General features: G+C 44.3%; 1 protein-coding gene across 2 annotated transcripts in view; it reads right to left on the bottom strand.

The window, feature by feature from the left end:
- The window catches only part of LOC106600538 (zinc finger protein 512B), an 85,463-nt gene that overhangs the window by 14,900 nt on the left and 51,736 nt on the right, over positions 1–18,827 (bottom strand). The window contains exons 8-11 of one of the 2 annotated variants that reach the window (XM_045714901.1): positions 18,141–18,212; positions 16,794–16,925; positions 16,419–16,534; positions 4,801–4,893 (exon numbers count right to left, since the gene is read on the bottom strand). In XM_045714901.1, the coding sequence (XP_045570857.1) occupies positions 4,801–4,893; positions 16,419–16,534; positions 16,794–16,925; positions 18,141–18,212 (413 nt within the window). Of the gene's footprint in view, positions 1–4,800; positions 4,894–16,418; positions 16,538–16,793; positions 16,926–18,140; positions 18,213–18,827 lie in introns of both variants that reach the window. The other variant, XM_014191962.2, reaches the window with a different exon arrangement.

Consider the following 18,827-nt stretch of genomic DNA (forward strand, 5'->3'; position numbering starts at 1 on the left):
CTGGACCATTTCGAGGATTTCACCCGCCGCATCTGGGCAGTCTTCGACCACGGCAGGTGAACGTCTCTTCCATCTGAGGCAGGGGACAAGGAGCGCCCAGGAGTTCGCGATGGACTTTCGGACCATGGCCGCCGGCGCGGGATGGAAAGACAGGGCCCTGATCGACCACTATCGCTGCAGTTTGCGCGGGGACGTCCGTCGAGAGTTGGCCTGCAGGGACACCACCCTCCACCGAGCAGCTGGTGGACCTGTCCATTCGGCTGGATAACCTGCTGCCTACCCGCGGACATCCAGAGCGGGGTCTGTTGGTTCCATCCCCCAGCACCACCGCTCCGATGCCCATGGAGCTGGGAGGTGCTGCGCTTAGGGAGACCGGAGGAGGTTCCGTCACGTGCACCATCTGTGGCCGCAGAGGTCACACTGCCGGTCGGTGCCTGGTTGGTTCCTCTGGAGGTCGAGGCAGCAGGCAGGGCACTCTGGCGTCACCAAAGGTGAGCCGGCACCATTCTCACCCAGAGCCCTCTGTTGCACATGTTTTTGTATGTTACTTTTCCTGAGTTTTCCCCGCATTCCCAGCATAAGGCGCTCGTCGATTCAGGCGCGGCTGGGAATTTCATAGACAGATCATTCACCCATAGTTTAGGGATCCCCATTGTTCCAGTGGCTATGCCCTTCCCAGTTCACGCCTTAGACAGTCGACCATTGGGTTCAGGGTTGATTAGGGAGGCCACCGCTCCCCTGGGCATGGTGACGCATGGGGGCGTCACAAGGAGAGAATCAGTCTCTTCCTCATTGACTCTCCTGCGTTTCCCGTGGTGTTAGGCCTACCCTGGTTAGCCTGTCATGACCCCACTGTTTCATGGCAACGGAGGGCTCTCACGAGGTAGTCGCGAGAGTGCTCAGGGAGGTGTTTAGGGGTTTCTGTTGGTGCTACTACGGTGGAAAGTCCAGACCAGGTCTCCACCGTGCGCATTCCCCCCGAATATTCCGATTTGGCTGTCGCCTTCTCCAAAAAGAAGGCGACTCAATTACCACCCCATCATCGGGGGATTGTGCGATAAATCTCCTGGTAGACGCCGCACTTCCCAGGAGTCATGTGTATCCCGTCACAGGCGGAGACGGCGGCTATGGAAACATATGTCTCCGAATCCCTGCGTCAGGGGTTCATTCAGTCCTCTACTTCACCTGCCTCCTCAAGTTTCTTTTTTGTGAAGAAGAAGGGAGGTCTGCACCCATGTATTGACTATCGAGCTCTTAACCAGATCACTGTGAGGTACAGTTACCCGCTACCTCTCATAGCCACAGCGATTGAGTCAATGCACGGGGCGTGCTTCTTCACGAAACTATATTTCAGGAGTGCTTACAACCTGGTGCGTATCCGGGAGGGAGATGAGTGGAAGACAGCGTTCAGTACCACCTCAGGGCATTATGAGTACCTCGTCATGCCGTACGGGTTGATGAATGCTCCATCAGTCTTCCAAGCCTTTGTGGACGAGATTTTCAGGGACCTGCATGGGCAGGGTGTAGTGGTGTATATCGATGACATTCTGATATACTCCGCTGCTCGCGCCGAGCATGTGTCCTTGGTGCGCAGGGTGCTTGGTCGACTGTTGGAGCATGACCTGTATGTCAAGGCTGAGAAATGCCTGTTCTTACAGCAGTCCGTCTCCTTCCTAGGATACCGCATTTCCACCTCAGGGGTGGAGATGGAGAGTGACTGCCTTTCAGCCGTGCGTAATTGGCCGACTCCCACCTTGGTAAAGGAGGTGCAGCGTTTTCTTGGGTTTGCCAATTACTACCGGAGGTTTATCCGGGGTTTTGGTCAGGTAGCGGCTCCCATTACCTCACTGCTGAAGGGGGGTCCGGTTCGGTTGCAGTGGTCAGCGGAGGCGGATAGGGCTTTTGTTCAACTGAGGGCCCTGTTTACCTCGGCTCCCGTGCTGGCCCATCCGGATCCCTCTTTGGCGTTCACAGTGGAGGTGGACGCGTCCGAGGCTGGGATAGGAGCCGTGCTCTCTCAGCGCTCGGGTACGCCACTGAAGCTCCGCCCCTGTGCCTTCTTCTCGAGGAAGCTCAGCCCAGTGGAGCGAAACTATGACGTGGGGGACCAGGAGCTGTTGGCTGTCATCAAGGCTTTGAAGGCGTGGAGACATTAGCTTGAAGTGGCTAAACACCCTTTTCTCATCTGGACTGACCATCACAATCTGGAGTACATCCGGGCAGCAAGGAGACTGAATCCACGCCAGGCAAGGTGGGCCATGTGTTTAACCCATTTTGTTTTCACCCTTTCGTACAGACCAGGTTCCTAGAATGTCAAGGCAGATGCACTGTCCCGGCTGTATGACACAGAGGAGCGGCCCATGGATCCCACCCCCATACTCCCGGCCTCTTGCCTGGTGGCGCCGGTAGTATGGGAGCTGAATGCGGACATTGTGCAGGCGTTACGTGCAGAGCCCGCTCCCCTCCAGCGTCCCGCTGGGCGTCTGTACGTTCCGTCTGCTGCCCGTGACCGGCTGATCTATTGGGCTCACACGTCACCCTCTGGTCATCCAGGTATCGGTCGGACAGTGCGCTGTTTGAGTGGGAAGTACTGGTGGCCCACCTGGGCCAAGGATGTGAGGGTTTATGTTTCCTCCTGCTCGGTGTGCGCCCAGTGTAAGGCTCCTAGGCACCTGCCCAGAGTTAAGTTACACAACGGCAATGGTCTCACCTGTCGATAGATTTTCTCACAAATCTCCCCCTCACAAGGTAACACCACGATCCTGGTCGTTGTGGACCGTTTGGTCTCCCTACGGCCCTACAGACTGCTGAGGCCTTGTTCACTCACGTCTTCCGGCACTACGGGGTGCCTGAGGATTTTCACCCCGAGAGTAACGGGCAGGTGGAGAGAGTTAATCAGGATGTGGGTAGGTTTCTGTGGTCTTATTGCCAGGACCGGCCGGGGGAGTGGGCGGCATTCGTGCCCTGGGCAGAGATGGCCCAGAACTCACTTCGCCACTCCTCCACTAACCTCTCCCCCTTCCAGTGCGTACTGGGGTATCAGCCGGTTCTGGCTCCTTGGCATTAGATTCAGACCGAGGCTCCTGCGGTGGACGACTGGTTCCAGCGCACGGAGGAGACATGGAACACCGCCCATGTTCACCTTCAGCGCACCGTACTGCGCCAGAAAGCCAGCGCAGACCATCACCGCAGTGAGGCCCGGTGCCCGGGTCTGGCTCTCGACCCAAAACCTGCCCCTCCGCCTGCCCTGCCGGAAGCTGGGTCTGTGGTTTGTGGGGCCGTTTAAAGTCCTGAGGAGACTGAACGAGGTGCGTTACAGGTTACAGCTTCCCCCCGATTACCGTATTAACCCCTCGTTCCATGTGTCTCTCCTCAGACCGGTGGTGGCTGGTCCGCTCCAGGAGTCTGAGGTGCGGGAGGTTCCTCCGCCCCCTGAAGGCCCCGGCGTATTCAGTTCGATTTATACTGGACTCGATGCGTCGGGGAGGGGCCTTCAGTACCTCGTGGAGTGTGAGGAGTACGGTCCGGAGGAGAGATGCTGGGTTCCGATAGAGTACGTGTTGGACCTTTCAATGCTGCGGGAGTTCCACCGTCTCCGTCTGGATCACCCTGCACCTCGCCCTCCGGGTTGTCCCCGAGGCCGGTGTCGGCGCGCGGTCAAGGGGGGGGTACTCTCATGACTTCCACCGAAGTCCGTTCCTCTCCTTGTTCGGGCGGCGTTCGGCGGTCGACGTCACCGGTCTTCTAGCCATCGCCGATCCACCTTTCATTTTCCATTTGTTTTGTCTTGTTTTCCCACACACCTGGTTTACATCCCCTCATTACTTGACGTGTATATAACCCTGTGTTCCCCCCATGTCTGTGTGTGGAATTGTTTGTTGTAAAGTGTATGTGCACTTCTGATATTTCAACCCTTATTTCAACCCATATGTTGTTGTTCTGGGTACCGTTGGTTTTGCCTCATTAAACTGCTCCGGTTATTACCCAGTTCTGCTCTCCTGCGCCTGACTTCCCTGCAGCCAGTTACGCACCTCTTACAGTTAGTAAGTATACATGCACTAAAAGAAGATTAGGCTACTCTTGTTCCATGTGAATATGGGCATTGTGTGTTACCGCTAAAACCAGCGCTGTCTGAAATTATCACTTTGGATTGTGTTTTTTTAAGGACACACCTCAAATATGTCCACCCCTCCCATGTGAGTGCAAGTGAGCTGATATAAAACAGGTAAATTGCTGAACCTGGCGTTAGGGCTGGAAAATTGAATGTCCGTTTGATACTTAATGCCAGCTGATAACAGAGCCCTTGGTGTCTATGTTGTTCAGAGGTGTCTATATTGGTCACTCAACAGTTCTAGGTAGGTAGTAGTGTAGTAGGTCACTGGGTCAGAGGTGTAACCTCTTTGACCAGGGCAGGATTACCAAACGGGCATGCAGGGGACATGCCCCGAGGCCCCTTTCCAAAATATGTAAATTAGCAGGAAGTTACTTTTAAAACTGCAAAACTTTCTCTCAGCTTCATGGCAAAATGTGAACAAAAGCATGAAATGAGCTATAAAACAGCCAAAAAAATAGAAGTCAGGAGAAGGACCCTTCAATTGTCTGCCATACCACGCACAATCCCAAATCAATCACTCACGCCTACTTGCTAGGAACTCACAACAGAGCTCCCTCCACTGTAACATGTTGCAAATTAAACTCCAACGGTTACTTTCAAAACGGATAGTTTCTGACTAGTATATCAATCAACTTTGGTTGTGTGTGTGTTTGTGTTTGTTTGTGTGTGTGCGCATGTGTGTTTACCTTGCTGCTGTGCTCAGCCATTGTATGGTAGTTGAGTCCAGCCTTGGACCTAAACTGTTTCTGGCATTGCTGGCACTTCAGGGCATCCTGGAGCTGCAGGGTTAAAGGACAAAGGTCACACAGTAACTCATTCATTCCTATTAACTTCTAAATATCTTGTATCCACTGGCAGTCAAGTTCTTGGTCTTTCTGCTCACTGTTCCCCAGCATGACCTTCACATGAGTTAATGACACGGGACCATTTCACCTATAACGGTCTTTGTCAGGTATCATCAAGACCAATAACTGGAAAGAAGCCCTTTTAATGAAGAAGCAAATATTGATCTATCTGGCAGAGAAAGAGGTTTTACAGTGACTGACCCCTGTGCTAATTTTACAGTGACTGACTCCTTAATGGCTGTCTTTTTTATAGTCACATTGCCCACCAGGCCATAAGCACCTACTGCCTTAGCTCTACATTACCTCAATAGTCTAAAGTGGCTTCTTCTCCTTGTGTCCTTTCCTGATTGTTTTGACCTACAGCCTGTAGCCTGTGTTTTCAGATTGGTACAGTTAAAGGAGAGGAAGCTACTTCAGAGTATTGAGACACAGCCACAGTATAATTCCTCCAGCCCTCCAAATCAATACTCTGCGTCTAATGGTCCCCTAGGACCTGCCCGAAGGGTCCTCAGAGAGAAGCATCTAACAGCGTGCCTGACTTATTCTCATCCCCAGAGTACGCTAGTGGTCTGAACGCTAGAGGTTACAACTGCATTTAAGAAAGCAGTCCAAATGAATAAAAAGCAAATGAAGAGTTTTATCCCAAAGCATGATACAGTTGAAGTCGGAAGTTTCCATACACTTAGGTTGGAGTCATGAAAACTTGTTTTTCAACCACTCCACACATTTCTTGTTATAAACTATAGTTTTGGCAAGTCGGTTAGGACATCTACTTTGTGCTTGACACAAGTAATTTTTCCAACAATTGTTTACAGACAGATTATTTAACTTAGAATTCACTGTATCACAATTCCAGTGGGTCAGAAGTTAAGTTGACTGTGCCTTTAAACAGCTTGGAAAATTCTAGAAAATTTGGTCATGGGTTTAGCCTGTTAGGGCTAGGGGGCAGTATTTACACGGCCGGATAAAAAACGTACCCGATTTAATCTGGTTATTACTACTGCCCAGAAACTAGAATATGCATATAATTATTGGCTTTGGATAGAAAACACCCTAAAGTTTCTAAAACTGTTTGAATGGTGTCTGTGAGTATAACAGAACTCATATGGCAGGCAAAAACCTGAGAAGATTCCTTACAGGAAGTGGCCTGTCTGACAAGTTCTTGTTCTTCTTGACTCTCTTTATTGAAAACTGAGGATCTTTGCTGTAACGTGACACTTCCTACGGCTCCCATAGGCTCTCAGAACCCGGGAAAAAGCTGAATGATGTAATTCCAGCCCCTGGCTGAAAAACATTAGCGCCTTTGGTAAGTGGTCTATCAGAGGACAATGAGACTGAGGTGCGTGCACGAGGCGACCCCATGTTTTTATTTTCTCTCTCTTTGTACTAAAACAGAGATTCCCGGTCGGAATATTATCGCTTTTTTACGAGAAAAATAGCATAAAAATTGATTTTAAACAGCGGTTGACATGCTTCGAAGTACGGTAATGGAATATTTAGAATTTTTTTGTCACGAAACGCGTCGGGCGCGTCACCCTTCTTTACCCTTTCGGATAGTGTCGTGAACGCATGAACAAAACGCCGCTATTTGGATATAACTATGGATTATTTTGAACCAAACCAACATTTGTTATTGAAGTAGAAGTCCTGGGAGTGCATTCTGACGAAGAACAGCAAAGGTAATAACATTTTTCTTATAGTAAATCTGACTTTGGTGAGGGCTAAACTTGGTGGGTGTCTAAATAGCTAGCCCTGTGATGCCGGGCTATTTACTTAGAATATTGCAAAATGTGCTTTCACCGAAAAGCTATTTTAAAATCGGACATAGCGAGTGCATAGAGGAGTTCTGTATCTATAATTCTTAAAATAATTGTTAAGCTTTTTGTGAACGTTTATCGTGAGTAATTTAGTAAATTCACCGGAAGTTTGCGGGGGGTATGCTAGTTCTGAACGTCACATGCTAATGTAAAAAGCTGGTTTTTGATATAAATATGAACTTGATTGAACAAAACATGCATGTATTGTATAACATAATGTCCTAAGATTGTCATCTGATGAAGATCATCAAAGGTTAGTGCTGCATTTAGCTGTGGTTTGGGTTTATGTGACATTATATGCTAGCTTGAAAAATGGGTGTCTGATTATTTCTGGCTGGGTACTCTGCTGACATAATCTAATGTTTTGCTTTCGTTGTAAAGCCTTTTTGAAATCGGACAGTGTGGTTAGATTAACGAGAGTCTTGTTTTTAAAATGGTGTAAAATAGTCATATGTTTGAGAAATTGAAGTAATAGCATTTCTAAGGTATTTGAATAACGCGCCACGGGATTCCACTGGCTGTTACGTAGGTGGGACGAAATCGTCCCACTGGCCCTTGAGAAGTTAGAGCTTCTGATAGGCTAATTGACATCATTTGAGTAAATTGGAGGTGTATCTGTGGGTGTATTTCAAGGCCTACCTACAAACTCAGTGCCTCTTTGCTTGACATCATGGGAAAATCAAAAGAAATCAGACAATACCTCAAAAATTGTGGACCACGTAGCCATCATACCGCTCAGGAAGGAGACGCGTTCTGTCTCCTAGAGATGAACGTACTTTGGTGCGAAAAGTGAAAATCAATCCCAGAACAACAGCAAAGGACCTTGTGAAGATGCTGGAGGACACAGGTACAAAAGTATCTATAGCCACAGTAAAACGACTCCTATATCGACATAACCTGAAAGGCCGCTCAGCAAGGAAGAAGCCACTGCTCCAAAACCGCTATAAAGAAGCCAGACTATGGTTTGCAACTGCACATGGGATAAAGATCATACTTTTTGGAGAAATGTCCTCTGGTCTGATGAAACAAAAATAGAACTGTATGGCCATAATGACCATCATTATGTTTGGAGAAAAAAATAGGAGGCTTGCAAGCCAAAGAACACTATCACAACCGTAAATTAAGCATAGGGGTGGCAGCATCATGTTGTGGGGGTGCTTTGCTGCAGGAGGGATTGGTGCACTTCAAAATAGATGGCATCATGAGGGAGGAAAATTATGTGGATATATTGAAGCAACATATCAAGACATCAGTCAGGAACTTAAAGCTTGGTCGCAAATGGGTCTTCCAAATGGACAATGACCCCAAGCATACTTCCAAAGTTGTGGCAAAATGGCTTAAGGACAACAAAGTCAAGGTATTGGAGTGGCCATCACAAAGCCCTGACCTCAATCCCATAGAAAATTTGTGGGCAGAACTGAAAAAGTGTGTGTGAGCAAGGAGGCCTACAAACCTGACTCCGTTACACCAGCGCTGTCAGGAGGAATGGGCCAAAATTCACCCAACTTATTGTGGGAGCTTGTGGGAGGCTACCCAAAACGTTTGACCCAAGTTAAACAATCTAAAGGCAATGCTACCAAATACTAATTGAGTGTATGTAAACTTCTGACCCACTGGGAATGTGATGAAAGAAATAAAAGCTGAAATAAATCATTCTCTCTACTATTATTCTGACATTTCACATTCTTAAAATAAAGTGGTGAGCCTGACTGACCTAAGACAGGGAATTAGTACTAGGATTAAATGTCAGTAATTGTTAAAAACTGAGTTTAAATGTATTTGGCTAAGATGTATGTAAACTTCCGACTTCCACTCTATATCTATTTTCAGAAATGGTGGTAAATTGACATTAATTAAAATATGTGAAAGAGATTATTTTTCCATCATGACATGGTATATTGTATTGCAAGGTGAAAAGACAGACATCATTTTGTTTGAAATATATTGCAAGGTAATTTTATTTTCAAGAAACAAATAATCATGTTTTGTGGCAAAATTCTTATTCTTATTTTTGGAGTGACACAGCCTGATATTTGTTTGCAGTGGGTAGGCTATTAGGTTGTTTCCCTTCACCTAAGTGTCACTGGATCTAGGTTATATCCTTGTCATGAGCTTGTTTAGAAATGTTCCTCTTTGGGCCAACAGGAACAGATACCCCAGGCTCCAATAAACTGTCGAAGCGATCCATAATCAAAAGGACCATGATACACAAGAGCTCAAAGCTAACGTAACGCTAGCTAGCCAATGCGAATAGCTGAGAGTGCCAGCTGTCAATCACCACATCTGACCAGGGGTTAACTTAAAAAAGGATTTGATTAAGTGTATAAAATAGAATATTGCAGTGTCATGTAAAAGTATCATAATGCAGAAAACGCAATAGCCCAACTCTCTAAATACATGGTTCCGGATATTGCACATTTTGGTATGAAACACATTTTAAAGGGGAATGGTTCTAGAACACCAGCTTACTGTAAATCTGCATTTTTATTTTGTTCATATTACAGACAGAAACATTTTGGAATGTTGATTTGTGATGGCCTGTAATGCTTGTTGCTCAAGTTGTTTGCAGGTCATTCTATTTCTCTAATGGTTTTCTAACTCTTTTGAATCAGTTGGGCTATGATCCCTGCCTGTCCGGTGCATCCTGTCACTGTGAAAATGTAAAAATTCATCATCACCATCAGATGTTATCACACCATTGCGCACTCTCTCCTTTCAAACATTACCCAGTCAGTTAAGTAGTACATTCTGCCGTCCCAAATATATAAAGCTTTGATTGAGGTGACCGGCTAAGCTCGCAGCGATGTGACCAATTAAAAATGTAACTCACAACCAAGCCATAGTGTCACAAAATGTGAGTAAATGGTTGCACTGAGACCTGTTGATGCCCACTTATAGGCTGTGTTATTCAGGATCTGATATGGTTATACCACAGTAAATGGAGAAATAGGGATTGGAATCTATTTGGTTTGTTGTTGTATATGTCACAATTTAAATCAACTCAAATTTCTGTCAAAGTCACCAAACTATTTCTATAGGTTATTAGCCTACAGCCTGGTGAAAATTACATTTGTTTTAGCTTACCTTTGACTGAAAGATGTCAGCCAGCTTGTTGGCCCTTTTCTCTCCCCTTGCACCTGGCTAGCAGGGGGGATTTCGGAAAGTTGTGGCTGTTTTTACTTTATGATAACCTGCTTATTGTGGTGACTTTGTCACAGGGAACATATCCGATTCTCCATTAAACAAACATACAAGAAATGTAGGCCTAGTAGCTGAGATTCAGCACTATAGATAGTGCCACGGTTGATCAAATTGTCGCTAATCCGACTAGTCAAGCTGTGCACTCGCTTTTGTTATTGTAACATCATGGAACAATCTTGCAAATGTCTGTTTCCACAAACGCTTTAATCAAAAGTGCATTAAAGTATCTTAGAAATACTATGACATTCAAAAGGAGGCAAATAATTAGTAGGAAAGCCTTTTGTCATTTTGATATTGCCAAATTGAGTATAGATGTAGCATAACGTTAGCTAGCTAGCTAGCTAAGATTCGGTGGGGGCGCACTGGATTTTAGCTAGCTAACGTTAGCATTCCTAGCTATTTTTGACAAAGTTTGCTAACTAATGACAACATTACCATCTGTCTGAAATACATTTGACGTCATGATAATGCTGGCAAAGTTTTCCTACTAGATATTTGACTACTTTAGCAATGTCATCGTATTTCCAGGCACTATAGTGTAATTTAGACTAAATAGTAGTTAGCCACTTTAGGGCACCACTATGGCGGCTTGAGAATGTTCATAACAATGGCATAACGCGACCGAGTGACGGAGGTACAACCTATGAATAGCCTACTGGAGTGGTAGGTTATGGCAATAATAAAAGCGACTATTGTTTAGGCTACTCTGAAGTTTAAAAAGGCTTAGCTATATTCTACAATGGACATCAAGGGTTCAATGCAAATACATCTTGCATTTCATGGTAATTTTGATTAATATTGAGAAGTGAGAGCTTTCACTCCCTTTACTGCAATCTTAACCCTTGTGTTGTCTTAAGGGTCAAAAAATGACTCACCACTATGTTTAACAGCAGAGAAAACCCTTTTAATGATATTTTTTCTACTTGAAATTTGATTACTTTTTGTAGATTGACCCCAACATTAGAAAATGTGAAACAACGCCTTTGTTCATATTTCCAGGAAAGCTGTACATCACCAGGGTACAAAGATTGTCTTAGGGTCATTTTTGACCCGGCAGTTATAAAATCATTCACACACACACACACACACACACACACACACACACACACACACACACACACACACACACACACACACACACACACACACACACACACACACACACAATTGAGATTGTGTTCTACTGATTGAACACAGACAAAACTAAAACTTTATTGTGCATGTGCAGCATCTCCCCCTCCAGGACCCCACACATGACTCAAGTTCACAAACAAAATAAAAACAATTTCAGACAAAATAAACATTTATTGAAATCATTGTTTACTACTGGGGAATGGAGTCAGAGGCTATAAAGGTGCTGCAGATGACAGTCCCCCCAGTTCTCTCTTTGCTGAAGCCAGGAGTTCACGTTTCAGTGCCCAACAGGTCGTAGATCAGATTTTTTCAGATGTCCAGGAGGAACAAGAGACCAATGATTTAGAAGAGGAGGAGATATCTCAAGAAGAAGATGGGGAAGAATACAACCCAGAGCACGATGCATCCTCTTCAGAGGAAGAAGAAATCCCCCAAGCTGAAAGAGAGACATTTTTGTCAAAGATCAGCAAAATAACATGGTCCTTGTCACCATATGACAACCAGGGCAGGATGGCAGCACAAAATGTCATAAGGATGACCCCAGGGCCCACAAGACATGCAGTTGCCCATGCCCAGGACGTCACCTCCACATTCTACATGTTCATCACAGCAGCCATTGAAAAAAATCATCCTGTAGATGACAAATTTGGAGGGTTTCCGTAAATATGGAGACAACTGGAAAAGAATGTATGAGATTGACCTGCGTGCCTACATAGGGCTGCTAATCTTAGAGGGTGTGTTTAGGTCCCAAGGCGAGGCTACATATAGTCTCTGGGATGCAGAGAGTGGAAAGGCGATTTCCTGTGCCACTGAAAGTTTTTCACACTTTCTCAAGAATACCACGGTTTGATAACGGTGAGTCAAGACCTGCAAGATGTGTGAGAGACAAACTGGCGGCCATAAGAGAGGTCTGGGAGAAGTGGGTGGAGCGTCTGCCATACCTCTACAACCCTGGGCCTGAAGAAACAGTGGATGAGCAACTGGTTCCATTCAGAGGTACATTTTTATATCTGTAAATTAACAATTTTCACTGTTAATTTTATTATGTATTGCTGTAATATAATTGATTTATGTGATTGTTTTCTGTGACACTGATACTAATTACTGATAGTAATCTCTTTTGTCAAAAGGTCGCAGTCCTTCCCGGCAGTATATGCAACGCAAGCCAGCAAAGTATGGCGTCAAGATATGGGTGGCCTGTGACGCACAATCCAGCTACGCTTGGAAGATGCAAGTCTACACAGGGAAGCCAACCGGTGGAGGCCCGGAGAAGAACCAGGGGATGCGAGTTGTGCTTGATGTGACAGATGGACTGAGGGGGCACAATGTCACGTGACAATTTCTTCACCTCTAATGAACTCAGCCAGCAGCTCCTGAAGAGGAAGATCACTATGGTTGGAACAGTTAGAAAGAACAAGCCTGAGCTCCTTCCTGCACTCCTCGCGACAAGGGGGAGAGGCCTTCTCAAAGTTTGCCTTCACCACCACTCTAGTTTTTTACCTCCCAAAGAGGAACAAGAATGTGGTCCTCCTGAGCACACTGCACAAAACGGCTGAGATCAGTGATCGTGAGGACAGGAAGCCAGCCATCATCCTGGACTACAACCACAACAAAGGAGGCGTGGACAACCTGGACAAGGTGATTGGAACTTACAGCTGCAGGAAGATGAATGCCCGCTGGCCCCTGGTCAGCTCCATAATATCATTGATGTGTCCTCATACAATTCCTTCGTGATATGAAACAAGATCAACCCTACCTGGATGCCTGATGCCTGATAAGCGGAACAAGAAGAGGGTGTTCCTGGAGCAGCTGGGAAAGGCACTTGTAAACCCCACACATTCAAAGAATGGAGAGCCTCACTCGCACATCAGCCTCTGCAGCGCTTGTGAAAGCTGTTCAGGGAGCTGAATCTTGTCCTGATCCACCTGAGGCTGCAGCTGAGGCAGACAAGAGGAGGAGATGCCAATTCTGCACCCCAAAGAAGGACTGTAAAACAAATACTATGTGCTGCACATGTGAGAAATACATCTGCATACTGTCCTACATGTGCTAATTAGAGGTGATTGATTTATGTTCTTCACATTTTTGTTTTGCATCTATTTTATTCTTATTTATTGCTGTTGTTTATACACCTTGTGGGTGGGGGCAATGGTTAAAAAATGGGAGAAGACTAGTATTTTGTAGTTGAATTCCTCATTGTACAGTATATAAGAATATATCACTATATTGCCAAAAAAGTTCAAGACTTATTGTTTCCCTTCAATCAAATGCATTCAAAACAACTTTCTGCACATTTCTGCTATACAAGTGCTATCTCTTGCAACAACAACAAAAAAGTCTAAACTTATGCAGTACCTTTAGCAATAATAATAATAAACCTCTACTTTACTAAAGAAAACAATTATGACAGGTGCGTTGTAAAAAAAAAATGAGTGGTGTCCACCGTTTAAATGCAGTCTTTCTGCATTGTGAAGAGGGAAAACCCAGATAATCACAAAGTTTGTGATGAATGACAGGTTGTTTCTTCATGAAAAATGGATTTGGGGTTTAAAATTCAATTAAGCTACTTTACTTTAGGGGTTTACTGAAAGCGGGTCATTTTTTTACCCTTAGGACGAGGGGAGTAATACAGAATGTTAAGACAACCCTTAGTGTAGTCTTAGTGTAAACTCAAAGTTCAAAATAATTCTGTCCAGTCAATGATGCTGCAGCTAGTGTTGTTATCATGGCAATTTCAATGGAGGCACCAAATTAGCATCAAAATCATAGCATCCAAAATATAAATGTTCAAAGAGGAAATGTTTGTATGGAAGAAAAAAAATTGATCATATATGTGGGGTTTGTATAGATAGTTTTACTTAAATTAGCTTGTAAAATGCTTCCCTTTAAAGCACCTCGAAAGTAAATGTTTTAAAAGTATGAGAAACATAACTCATACACATACAGAAGTTTACATACACCTTAGTCAAATACATTTAAACAATTCCTGACATTTAATCCTAGTAAAAATTCCCTGTTTTAGGTCAGTTAGGATCACCATTTTATTTTAAGAATATGAAATGTCAGAATAATAATAGAGAATGATTTATTTCAGCTTTTATTTCATCACATTCCCAGTGGGTCTGAAGTTTACATACACTCAATTAGTATTTGGTGGCATTGCCTTTAAATTGTTGAACAAGGGTCAAATGTTTTGAGTAGCCTTCCCACAAGCTTCCCACAATAAGTTGGGTGAATTTTGGCCCATTCCTACTGACAGAGCTGGTGTAACTGAGTCAGGTTTGTAGGACTCCTTGCTCGTACACGCTTTTTCAGTTCTGCCCACAGATTTTCTATAGGATTGAGGTCAGGGCTTTGTGATGGCCACTCCAATACCTTTACTTTATTGTCCTTAAACCATTTTGCCACAACTTTGGAAGTATGCTTGGGGTCATTGTCCATTTGGAAGACCCATTTGCGACCAAGCTTTAAGTTCCTGACTGATGTCTTGAGATGTTGCTTCAATATATCCACATACTTTTCCTCCCTCATGATGCCATCTATTTTGTGAAGTGCACCATTCCCTTTTGCAGCAAAGCACCCCCACAACATGATGCTGCCACCCCCGTGCTTCATGGTTGGGGTGGTGTTCTTTGGCTTGAAAGCCTCCCTCTTTTTCCTCCAAACATAATGATGGTCTTTATCAGACAAGAGGACATTTCTCCAAAAAGTACGACCTTTGTCCCCATGTGCAGTTGCAAACCGTAGTCTGGCTTTTTTATGGCGGTTTTGGAGCAGTGGCTTCTTCCTTGCTGAGCTGCCTTTCAGGTTATGTCGATATAGGACTCGTTTTACTGTTGATATAGATACCTTTGTACCTGTTTCCTCCAGCATCTCCACAAGGTCCTTTGCTGTTGTTCTGGGATTGATTTGCACTTTTCGCACCAAAGTACGTTCATCTCTAGGAGACAGAACGCGTCTCCTTCCTGAGCGGTATGACGGCTGCATGGTCCCATGATGTTTATACTTGCGTACTATTGTTTGTACAGATGAATGTGGCACCTTCAGGCATTTGGAAATTGCTCCCAAGGATGAACCAGACTTGTGGAGGTCTGCAAAGTTTTTTCTGAGGTCTTGGCTGATTTCTGTTGATTTTCCCATGATGCCAAGCAAAGAGGCACTGAGTTTGAAGGTAGGCCTTGAAATACATCCACAGGTACACCTCAAATGATGTCAATTAGTCTATCAGTAGCTTCTAAAGCCATGACATAATTTTCTGGAATTTCCCAAGCTGTTTAAAGGCACAGTCAAACTTCTAACTCCCTGGAATTGTGATACAGTGAATTATAAGTGAAATAATCTGTCTGTAAACAATTGTTGGAAAAATTACTTTTGTCATACACAAAGTAGATGTCCTAACCGACTTGCTAAAACTATAGTTTGTTAACAAGAAATATGAGTGTTTGAAAAATGAGTTTTAATGACTCCAACCTAAGTGTATGTAAACTTCCAACTTCAACTGTATAAAGGGACCCATGAACATTCATTTCAGATGAAAAAATGCATAAAACATTTTGGAATGAAATATAAGCCATCAAAACGTTATATATTGTTCTTATACACAGCAGCATATACGGTACAGTAATATCTCGATCAAGGGCCGAGTGTCTGCAGGTTTTCACCCCTCCCTTGTACTTGACTGATCAATGCAGGTCATTGATTAGTTAGGAACTCCCCTCACCTGAGTGTCTAGGTCTTAATTGAAAGGAAATAACAAAAAACAGCATACACTCAGCCCTCCATGGAATGAGGTTGACACCCCTGATCTTGATGTTGCTATAAAAACATATGGCAACTGATATTGACTCAGAGGGCAAGTCAGTTTTTGTATTCAGCACAATTGTTTGAGTGGGATAGAATCAAGAACAGATGTGGCATAGTACCAAGTATAATATTATACAGAAAATGAGCAATATGGATTATTATTTAGGGCAAGTGTCAACTGATATATTGGGGTTTAAGAGTTTCAACAGTGAGTGTGAAACACAATCCTTTATTTAGAGGAATGAAAGCCAGATGTGGCACTGTGTCTAGAGTGGATATAAATGGTGACGAGGGAGGCTAAAGACAGTTCACCCCAAATCAAACTCTGTTATGTCAAATGTATTCATACTTCAGAAGCTGAACAAAGACAGTATATTGTGTGGATCCTGCTACAAGCAGTAAGATAAATATATAGGCTGCAATCTCAAATGAAAGGGAAAGATTGTCACTATTTAGATGTATTTAGATCGCTGGTCCAAACAGCCTCTGTTTTGATTGACTCACCTTTTGGCAGATCTCCATGTGCTTCTTGAGGCCCGATACGGTCTTTCTTGTGACAATGGAGCAGGTAGGACACACCACCTCCCCCCGCTCTGAGATGGCATGCTGCCACTGGGCCTCTGCTGGAGTACCAGGAGGATATATCAATAAATCAACCAAACAATGTAACCTTTATTTAACTAAGCAAGTCAGTTAAGAACAAATACTTATTTACAATGACAGCCTACAATTAATCAACCAATCGATCAATACTTTATATTGTGAAAATGTATCACACAAAGTGGTCTCACGTGTGTACCAGGGAATAATTTGGGAGATGGAATTTGTCTTGTCACTAAACATAAATTCACAAGTAGTCCAGAACAGCCATATTAGTACCAGAGGTGAGGGGTGTTAGGTCTCTCCTAGAGGCTGGACCAGGGTGCTTCCTCTGGGGCTCCTCGCTGAACAGACCCCCCTCTAATCTCTTCACACGACCAGCCTTCAACTTCTCCTCTACCTTGTTCATACCTGAAACATACAGAGTGTGTGACTGAGTGTACCAAGGGATGTTGGTGGTACCTTAATTGGGGAGGACGGGCACGTGGTAATGGCTGGAGAAGAATAGGTGGAAAGGTATCAACAACATCAAACGCATGGTTTCCATAGTTTCAATGTTTTTGATGCCATTCCATTTGTTCCGTTCCAGCCATTATTATGAGCCAACCTCTCCTCAGCAGCCTCCAATGGTGTGTACGTGCGCACACGTGTATATATGAGTGCATATGTGCATGGGTCAGGTTCAGTGAATTGAAAAAGGTAATCAGAACTCATGACATTTACAGTCAGAGTTAAAGTTAAAGAGAACCTGGAACTGGAGAGATTAAGTTATGCTGAGCAGTATGACACCAGGACAATTACAGAGTAATACCCTTTATTTATCAGCTGCATTTCATGGGGGGAAATGAGTGTGGATGTAAAATGATAGAGAGAGGGGGGGAAAGAGAGGGAGAGGATGATGCTGACTAAGAGGAGTACATAAAGAGAAATGCTGATTCCTGAAAAATAAAAATGAACAAAAGAGAGAGTTGTAACGAGAGATGAGGCTGGGATATGAGAAACATATAGAAAGAGATAGTCATGTAATATGCAGTGCTGTGTGAGTCACTGAGCTTAGAGAAAAGTGGTGTTAAGATAGAAAATGTGTCAGAATGAGAGTATGAGACTGACTCACTGAGTCGTGATATGAATACCTTGACAGTTCAAACACATTAACACACACAGAGAGACAGAGAGAAAGACAGAGAGACAGAGAGAGAGCGAGAGAGGCCACTACCACTAAGACAAACGAAGCGGATGGGGGACTCTCAGATGCATACACTCTTTGAAAAAAAGGGTTCCAAAAGGGTTTTTGACTGTCCCCATAGGATAACCATTTTTGTTTCCGGGTAGAACCCTTTTTGGTTCCAGGTAGAACTATTTTGGGTTCCATGTAGAACCCAATGTGGAAAGAGTTCTACATGGAACCAAAAAGGGTTATACCTGGAACCAAAAAGGGTTCTTCAAAGGGTTCTCCTATGGGGACAGTCAAAGAACCCATTTGCGGTTATCAATCGCACCTCTTTTTCTAAGAGTGTAGTCAATCAAAATGACCCAGTAGTGGTCTGGTGAGTGAGTTCCCCCTAATTTTATTTCAAACATGAGTGAGAGAAGCTGTGAGAAGACATAGGCTGAGGGTCTGTCTACCTTTCAGTCCGAATGTCCCCGAGATAGAGGGTTGCTCTCCAGTGAACTTCTTAGGAGTTTTCTGCTTCCGTCCTGGCTCAAGAGGAGAACAGATAGCAATAAACCGTCAAACACATGGGCCCTCATTTCCACTGGGCTTCTAACTTCACCCTCACAATGCAACAAAAAGTAGAACCCGACCGATATGGGATTTTTGGGTCCGATAGCGATTTTAGGGAGGCTGACGAGTTTTTTTCTAGGCTCATAATATTTTTATTTATATTCAGGTATATATATTTTTTAATTGTGATTTATCAGGGGGTGCTACTCCCGCGGATATGCCGGGCAGTAATGGCATTCTTTTTGTATCAAGGATAAGTGTTCACTTTGGTGCCAGTCCAGTGTTTGCACTTAAGTAGCACAGATTGCTAGCTAACTAGACTAACTACCTTGCTGGCTAGATAGACAGCGCCTAACTACATTGCTGGCTAGATAGAGAGCGCCTAACTACATTGCTGGCTAGCTAGCCAGCTAACGTTAACCTTTTGATGCGTAAGTTCTAAATATTAATAACGGCACTTACAGTGTGAGTTCTTTTTGCACGCGGTACCAAAATTCTATACTGCTGTTCTAGAATTTGATTGTTGCAATTTTACGCTATTCTCTACACCACTCATTGTATCAATACTGCAATGTCTGCTTCGTATA

The sequence above is a fragment of the Salmo salar genome, chromosome ssa03 (assembly GCF_905237065.1).
Source record: "Salmo salar chromosome ssa03, Ssal_v3.1, whole genome shotgun sequence".
Classification (NCBI taxonomy): Eukaryota; Metazoa; Chordata; class Actinopteri; order Salmoniformes; family Salmonidae; genus Salmo; species Salmo salar.